This window comes from Babylonia areolata, chromosome 21 (genome assembly GCF_041734735.1).
Source record: "Babylonia areolata isolate BAREFJ2019XMU chromosome 21, ASM4173473v1, whole genome shotgun sequence".
In the NCBI taxonomy this organism is placed as follows: Eukaryota; Metazoa; Mollusca; class Gastropoda; order Neogastropoda; family Buccinidae; genus Babylonia; species Babylonia areolata.
Genome location: NC_134896.1, coordinates 53,386,578 through 53,395,393, shown reverse-complemented (window position 1 = coordinate 53,395,393; position 8,816 = coordinate 53,386,578). Strand labels below are relative to the sequence as shown.

The 8,816-nt window shown below is 37.1% G+C and overlaps 1 protein-coding gene across 1 annotated transcript in view; it reads left to right on the top strand.

Moving 5' to 3' along the window:
• The first annotated feature begins 97 nt into the window (after positions 1-97).
• Positions 98-8,816, top strand: part of LOC143296159 (serine/threonine-protein phosphatase 4 regulatory subunit 3-A-like) — a 30,077-nt gene continuing 21,358 nt past the window's right edge. Inside the window, exons 1-6 of the mRNA XM_076607962.1 lie at positions 98-565; positions 1,350-1,405; positions 2,011-2,109; positions 2,860-3,483; positions 7,733-7,882; positions 8,676-8,720. Of these exons, the coding sequence (XP_076464077.1) occupies positions 424-565; positions 1,350-1,405; positions 2,011-2,109; positions 2,860-3,483; positions 7,733-7,882; positions 8,676-8,720 (1,116 nt within the window). The 5' untranslated portion in view covers positions 98-423. The remainder of the gene's footprint in view (positions 566-1,349; positions 1,406-2,010; positions 2,110-2,859; positions 3,484-7,732; positions 7,883-8,675; positions 8,721-8,816) is intronic.

Sequence of the window (8,816 nt, the reverse complement as noted above, 5' to 3'; positions counted from 1 at the left end):
GATCTGGCCACACACTTCCAAGCAGGTGACTGTGCCATTCCCAGTTTGGATTTTCGCGGGAATCCGTGATCACCAGTGTGTAAACCCCGTGCGTCGAGTATCAACCATTCAAGATGGCGGACACCTAAACTCACCCTATCGATAGTGTGGTTACGCGAACAGACAACACATCGATATTCGTCGAATTTTGACGTTTGCGAATACGAACGATTGAAAAGACAGAGATGATAGTCTTTGTCTGTAGAGGTCATAATCAAAACTGTGAATGATTTTGTTACTTTTCACTTGTAGAGACACCATCAAGTGTTCCCCGACCTCGAAGGGAATGTTGTCTGATCAAGCGTCAAGTTCCAACTTCGACAGTTCGATGTGATTTGTGCTTTTGTGTAAACACAAGAGAATTGTGTTTTGTCTTCAGCAAATATGGCTGATACTCGTCGGAGGGTTAAACTTTATATGCTGAACGAAGATCGCCAGTGGGATGACAGGGGTACAGGGCACGTATCGTCGGCGTACGTCGAGCGTCTTCGAGGGATGTCGCTGTTGGTGCGCTCAGAAACAGACGGTTAGTGCGGTCAAGCTGCTCGAGTGTGACTGTGTCACTGACTCTTTGTTTGGAACAGTTAGCTTGACTTTGACCTCACATTTTGTGATGGACAGACTAGTTTCGAGTCGTTCACTCAGCGGCATGAAACTGTTGCATGCCTAAACCACGTGGTGTACAACTTAACACCAACAAAGCAACAGTAGACTGACCACGATCGCCACAGTGCTTCGTTTGTGTACAGTTTGTGAAAGACAGAACTATTACGAAAGAATTTGTTTTATTAGTACCAGATGATCACACATACATACACACACACACACACACACACACACACACACAAACTTGACACTACAATTTTGATAGTTCAAAGAGATTAAGTCATACACTTGATCAGTTTATGACTTTTGTTGGAAAGTCAGTTTACTGATGCAGTGATAGTGATAGAAAAAAGTTAAATACTCTTGAATCTGATACAGATGCATGTCTTGTAAATTATTCTTACATTTCTTATCCCTTGTATAATGTTCCTGTCCAATTAGAAACTGATCATCAAATTTCCCTCTTCTCTCTCTCTCTCTCTCTCTCTCTCTCTTGATACTGCTGTTTTTTCCTCTTTCTTTTGTTAAAGTTTGATATTGCTTTTTATTATATTTCAAAATTCTAACAAAATAGGATTTTACAAGCAGCAGTGCTTGCTTTTTGATGACATTTTTATTTTGTTTGTGTCACTGTGTCTGCATTTTTTTATGACTTATAAATGTTTTTATTTTCACTTACTTTATTCTATATTGTTTTATTTCAGGTTCCATCTTGCTGGAATCAAAGATTCAGCCAGACACAGCATACCAAAAGCAGCAGGTAAACCATTATAGAATGGTGATTGACATAAACTGATAAAGAATAAACTGATAATAGTGATATTCTGTCATATGACATAAAAAGAAAAACTATTTTAAAAAAAAACAAAAAAAAACCCACTAAACAACTAGGTTTTAAAACCAAAGTATACTGTAAAGAAATCAGTTCCCTTTTGCTAAAGGATAAAAATCAAAGTAACATTAACAGTAAAACTACTAAGAGAATGATAATAATAAATCTGCTTGTTGATACTTGTTGTTTTTCAAAATGCCATCTGTATGTTAGTGTTAGTTCTACAGAGCTGGAACTGTACTTAGTTTACTAGTCGGTAGTGTATTGCATTTGCTGTTTAGTTTATTAGAATCAGTGTTGAGTGTATCATAATTTGATTTTTAGTTATTTTACTGTTAAAACTGTTATAAGGTTTTATAACATTGTGTTACATTCTGTGTTCGTATTGATTATAAATAAATATGTGTGAACAAAAATAATTTTCATAGTTCCAGATTCCTGACCAGAAAAATGTGGAACTCTAATGTAAAAGGTCATAGCATTGGGTTGCTTTATATTAATTTTCATTGATCATGTTTGCTTTTGTTTACCAGGAAACTTTGATTGTGTGGTCAGAAGCAGACAACTATGATCTTGCCCTCAGCTTTCAAGAGAAAGCAGGTTGTGATGAGATCTGGGAAAAGATATGTCAGGTGAATACTGTATTTGATGGTACTGTTTATTTTGTGTGTGGCTCTGAATGATGTCTGTTTTCATCAGGTTGTTGGTAGTGCTTGTGTGTGTGTTTGAGCAGATGAGAATCTGATTTTGAAATTAAAAGTTGTCTTATTATTGTTCTTTGTTGATGATTATACTTGTCAGTTTTTTGTTTGGTTGGGGCTTTTTTTTTTCTCATTTTTTTAAAATACTTTCTTCTGTAATTTTTGGGCTGAAACTGAAATGTGAAATCATTCCTGACTTTTTATCCATCATTTAGAAGCTGCACTCTCCTTTTCATTGTCACCTGGTGCATGCTAGATATCTTTGATTGTTTGAAATGAATGCTTATGTGAATTACAAAATCCATTCATCATTTTTGTTTGTGTAACTTCTGTATTGGACTATGGCATGGGGGTTCTAAATTCTAGCGTATTACAGATCAGTCCAAATCAAAAATTGAAAGAATGATCATGAGTATTAAGCTCAGTACTATACTCCTTTGTCAGTTGTGTGTGTGTGATCATTGATTTGGTTACATGTAAGGTAACTATGAACCTTTTTTTTTTTATTGAAAGCTTAACACTTTTTTTTGTGTGGATTTTATTATGTTTCATATTGAATTGGTTATATTTAAGGTGATTATGAATATTTGTACTCAAAACTCAACACTGTTTTTCTTCATGAATTGTTTGTATTTGATCATTGATGTGGTTACATGAAAGTTGTGATGATTGTGTTGGCAGGTTCAGGGCAAAGACCCATCTGTGGACATCACTCAGGATGTTGTGGAAGAGTCTGAGGATGAGCGCTTTGACGACATGCCCGACGCAGCACCCCCCATTGAACTACCCCCATGTGAGCTGAGCAAGCTGGAAGAGATTTCAGAGTTGTTTCAGAGTGTCCTGTCGTCGCCCATCCGCCGGGAAAAACTCTCTGTGGCCATAGAGAACGACGGTTACATCAAAAAGCTCATCGACCTGTTCCACATGTGTGAGGATTTGGAGAACATGGAAGGCTTGCATCATCTGTTCGACATCTTCAAAAGTGTGTTTCTGCTGAACAAGAACGCTTTGTTTGAAATCATGTTTTCAGATGATGTGATCTTTGACATTGTTGGGGTGCTGGAGTACGACCCGTCCCTACCCCAGCCAGCAAAACACAGGGACTACTTGAGGAATAAGGCAAAGTTCAAGGAGGTGGTGCCCATGACGAACTCCGAACTGGAAAACAAAATCCACCAAACTTACAGAGTTCAGTACATTCAAGAGGTCATACTTCCCACCCCGTCTGTCTTTGAGGAGAACATGCTGTCATCACTCAGCTCATTTGTGTTTTTTAACAAAGTGGAGATAGTTAGTATGATTCAGGTGAGTACACCTTGTGAGATATTTAGTGTAACTGTTTCTTTTGCTCGCTTACAAATAGTGAAATACACTCTCTTTGCTTTTCCATGCATGTAGAGGCAGGCACACATGATACTGGTGCTTTTAGCAGAAATTATATTAATTGAAGAACACAATGTAAACAGACATGCACATTATTGAGCTTTCCTGACCAGACATTTCCATTATTCTGGGCCAGGATATTTTGAAATTTAACAGTGTAGAGAAGTGTAGGGCTTACAGACTTGTCATGTCCTAAATCTGTGTGGACCTGCATTGTGTCACAACTTCATCCTCATCCTCTTTCAGAAAAAAAAGAAAAAATCTGTGGCCTTTCAGTTTCATGCCCTGCTTTCATTGATGACCTTCCTTTCAGTTCCCTCTCCACATTCATGCCTCTGGTGGTTCCTGTCAGTAAGTGCATGGACTGTTATTTGATTACCAGGGACATAAAAGTGGTCTTCAGTCCAGGGTAGACACTCCCGCAATCTGGCTACACATGTATCAAAGTTATCACTAGTCTAAAGTAAGAAAATAGTCTTGTTCAGATTGTTGTCATACGGTGCTTGGAATTTTAGTTGGTAGTGTTCTACTTACGAAGAATCAGATCAGGTACCACCAAACACTGTAACAATGACTAAACAGCAGAGCAGGTCGTCTCTGGTGTGTGTGGCTTCATGATAACCCCTTTTTATATATTTTAAGGAATATTGAACAAGCTCTCTGTGGTGGACTGTTAGAGTTGGGAATCAGATTGTGTCGAGCAAACCTCTGAGTGTAGAATTTCCCAGCTTTTTCAGAGGATTCAGGAATGTAGCAGAAGATCAGTGCAGCTGAAATGTAATAGATAATGGGGCAGCAAAAAAACTATTGTTTTTAAGATAAAAGTTGTTTTCCGGTTTCAGTTCAAATTTCTTGCAGCAGACCTAACTAAACTGGAATCTTTTCACAAAGACAGCAATGGAATTGTGTCAAGTGTTTGTGGAGATTAATTTGATTATTGAGGCCAAGTGCCCCAAGATTTATTTTAACATTTCAGTTTTCTTGTGATATGAATCAAGATGCTTCTTCTTTCCGTCTTTTGCTTTGGATTTTGGTGTGTGTTGGTGGTGGTTTTGTTTTTTGTTTTGTTTGGTTTTCCAACTTTTCCACATACATGTCATAATTATGATAACAGCATCAAGAGACATGCACTGTTATTGTATCAGTGTATGTCTGAAATAATGGTATCAGTAGAACTCTCTTTAATTTAAAGTTTAAATAAAAGCTTCTCTTTTTTTTTAAGAATGTAAGACGAATTTTGCAGGCTCAGTCAGTCAGTGGCTGTGGTATGAATTTTAACAGTGCCAGTGTAGACTTTTTTTTTTTTCTTTTTTTTTTTCTTTTCTTTTTTTTTTTAAACAACAAAGACCAGGAGAAATTTGTTACTGTTTTACTTTTGTGTCAAACGCTGCTTTCATTTGACCCAGACACTTAACAGATTTTGATTTGGACTGAATCATGATGCTATTGACAGACATCAGAAAGTAGCAGTGTACAGGTCTGGCAATACACACAAAGAAACAGTCCAAAGGACTCAAAAGGTTTGTGAAAGGAGAGAGTACAGTGTGCTGATCGGCTGCAGCAAAGTTCCACTCTTTAGAAATCAGGGTACCTGTGGTTATTAAACCTACCTTCCTTTTTTTTTTTTTTTTTTTTTTTTTTTTTTTTTTTAGAAAAAAAGTTTGGAGAAATAGAGTTTATCGTTTTTAAGGCTGAAAAACTGACCCAGGTTTCTGAAACTAAGTCAGTAAATTTGTTGCCCATCCCACCAAAATTAAGCATTAATTATTAAGATTAGGCAGTTATTGTTTTTTTTCTGGGGGAGGGGGGGGGGGGTAAAAAATAAAAAATTTAAAAAAAACTATGAAAAATCCATTCCCAGAATTGTTTCCCTTTGTGTTTTTTTGACACAGCTTATGGACAAACATTTTCAACTGACTCTCATTTGGAATGTGGATTGTCGTTTGAAGATTCAAGTGAATCAGAATGTCAAGCCAATATGAATCCCATAGCATCTAATCTATGGACAGAATACAGAGATTTCAAACCATGGCTTTGAAGGAATCCAGCAAACAGACACGCACAGACACAGTATACATACTGCATTTCAGTCAGTCATCAGTGTCAAAAGTATGGGAGTTACAGCAGTCATTATTCACAACAATGGTTGGTGTAACTTTCATAAAAAATCTTGTTTGAAGCTATTGTGTTAGAAAGGGGTTAAAACTATCCGTAAGTAGACTGCCACAGAGAATCTACTAAGGAGACTCCGACACCGGCGAAGCAATAACTGGGGAAGCCTTGTTGTTATTCAACAGGGAGGAGAGCTGGGGAGTGGAGGGAATATATATAGATTGGCAAAGAAGCAGGTGCTATTACTGTGCCATGCATCTTGTGTCTGCAAAATAAAACAGCTTATTCTAAAACTATGACTGACTGTGTGTCCATCGAGATCGATGATGACCATCATTATCATCCAGCTGGGGGATGGTGGTGGTGAGGGGGGAGGGTTGCTCATGAATCTGTCTGTGAATGCGCAGATGGCTGAAAAGTCCAATCTGTGCACAAAATGTTCGCTGACAGTTGGGGCAGACAAAGACAGGCATATCATTGTCAGGGAGCTTGTTTGCCCGTGACTTTCTGGCCTGCCTCTTCTGAACAGCTGCAGCAGTCCTGTTGGCCTCGCACAACTTGGCGCCTTTGTGCACAGCAGCGCGCCATTTGTCACGCTCCACTGCTTATTCCTCCCAGGAGTCAGGGTTGATATTAAACGCTTTCAGAGAGACTTTCAGAGTATCTCTGAAGCGCTTCTGACCTCCGTGTGATCTCTTCCCTTGTTGCAGCTCGCCATAGAAGAGCCTTTTGGGCAGCCGATGGTCTGGCATGCGCGTCACTAAACTATAGTGAATGGAGGAAGAACAAAAGAGGGAGTGTGGGGAGAGGGGGAAAGCTGGGCAGAGGAAGAAACTGGAAGACTAAGAAGAAAAGGACTTACTTGAATTTACAAAGAAGCCAGCTCACTGGAGGAAGCAGCCAACAAAAAGGCTGATGACTAGAAGAGGCTGAAAACGCTTTGCAAGACTGGTGTCATCTTTCAATAAAATAAAAAAAATTAAAAAATTGACTAAAATACTTCCAGGCAGAAATCTTGAAAAGAGAGCAGAGGTTGAGAATCTGATTTCACAAAGTGACAGAGTTCTTGAAAAGAAGAATAGTGCAGCACATGAAACAAATTGAGCTCATGAAAACAAATGTTATTTTATGGTTGTTGGCATGTAAGTCATGCAAATAAACTGTAGAGTTCTCAGCATAGATTCAAAGACAACTACTGGAACTTTGAAGTTATTAGGAAATAATAAATATGTACTTAGGAAATTGGACTCTGCCATAAGTAACATCATGATCATTCTGAGTAAGTATTGATTGAAACTGATCATCCTTACTCTGAATCTAAACATCTGATTATTAAGGTTATACACAAGTGTTCGATTTTAGAGAGACTCATATTCATAAGCAGTCTTCAGCATACCTTGAGTTTAGAAGTCGAGTCCAGTTAGGTCTTCAAAGTTTGTAAATTTTGTGCCTGTTTCTCAGTATATTACCTTGAAAATGTTTATATTTATTATGCAAAAAGTGTATTTTGGTACACACATTTTAATGGTTCTCACGTGGCATGCTAAAAAGTTACTTTACACTGAGTGATTCCATGCTCCTGATCCAGCAAACGTCAATTTATTTAGTTAGTTATGTTTGAATAAAATACTTTGTGCTTTGAATGGCAGTATCACTACATTGTACATTGTGCATCAAAAATGAGCTACATTAGTACATACCATCTTCATGCTCACAAAATTAGTGATTTAGTAATTACTAATTCATTGGGATTTAATTTGAAGTATTGTTTTTTGTTTGTTTGTTTTTTTAACTTTTATATAAGATTGTAATAATACAAGCCTGAATCTTAAGATTGTCATACAAAAATGAAAAACAGTTATAGTTTACTCACTTCACATTCTGTTGGGAAGGCTTTATTGGTTTTAACATTTTTAGAAGTCTAATGCACACAAAAAAACTACTATAACCTCAAAAATTTAACCAGGTACCTTTTGTTTTTTTTGTTTTTTAAGGTTTCTGTGTATATTACATATATATGAGCAGGAGTGACAACGTGAGCTTTTACCTGTCAATGCAGGAAGACGTCAAGTTCTTGACCACATTATTCGCTCAACTTACGGACGATGAGACGGATGATGACCACCGCAGAGATCTCGTCATGTTCCTAAAGGAGTTCTGCACCTTCTCACAAACATTGCAGCAGCCTAGCAGAGAGAACTTCTTCAAAGTGAGCTTTTCCTGTTTTTGCAACATTTGTGTCACTGTTTACATGTTCTTGGGTTGTTGTTTTTTATTTTTGTTGTTGTTTTGTGTGTGTTGTTCACATTGGGTCTTGCTGACTGCATTATTTTGTGAAATGTCATTTTGACTCTGATTATATGCAGTTTGTTTATTTTTATGTTGTTTTCTCAATAACCAGGTATAATCATATTATAATGTTATATAATGATGTACATGATATAATAAGTTTTAAAGAAAAGAATATACATTCATTTCGTTATCCAGTATTTTACTACATCGTGTGAATGGCAACCCACCATCTGTCTGGCTTTTCTCAGTTTCTCAATTTGCATTTTGCTTTTACTTGTTTTTTTTAATGTATACTGTTGACAGCCTTTTTTTTTTCAATAACCAGTTATGTTTTCCTCCTCTTCTGATCATGTTCAATTTCTCTATCCGCAGACTTTGTCATAAGTGATAATTAGAATACATGTCTTTTTGTCTGTCAGAATGTGAAATTATAATTCAAATATTTGGAGAAAAAAGAAGAAGAATGCCAGATTGTAAATGTGACTTTGCTTTCGTTTTTTTGTCTGTACTAGTTTTGCTGTTGTTTGTTGTTTTGTTTTTTCAGGGGGAGGGGGGGGGGGGTTCCAAGGCTTTGTCAATTTAAGAACTTTCTCAGTAGAAATGAGAATGAGATGGAAAAGATTTTTTTGCTAATGAATTGTCTTCTTTGTTTACGGTGTGTCTTTTGGTTGTTAAAACTTTTGGGGTGGGGTGTTTGTTTTATGTTTCAGACATTATCAAATCTTGGCATCTTGTCCACAATTGAAATTATTTTGGTAAGTGCTTGCATCCCAACTCTTATTCTGTTGCTATGATTGATTTGTAGCATGCCCACTGATTTGTTCTTTGAATGATTTGGGGTATCTATTTGG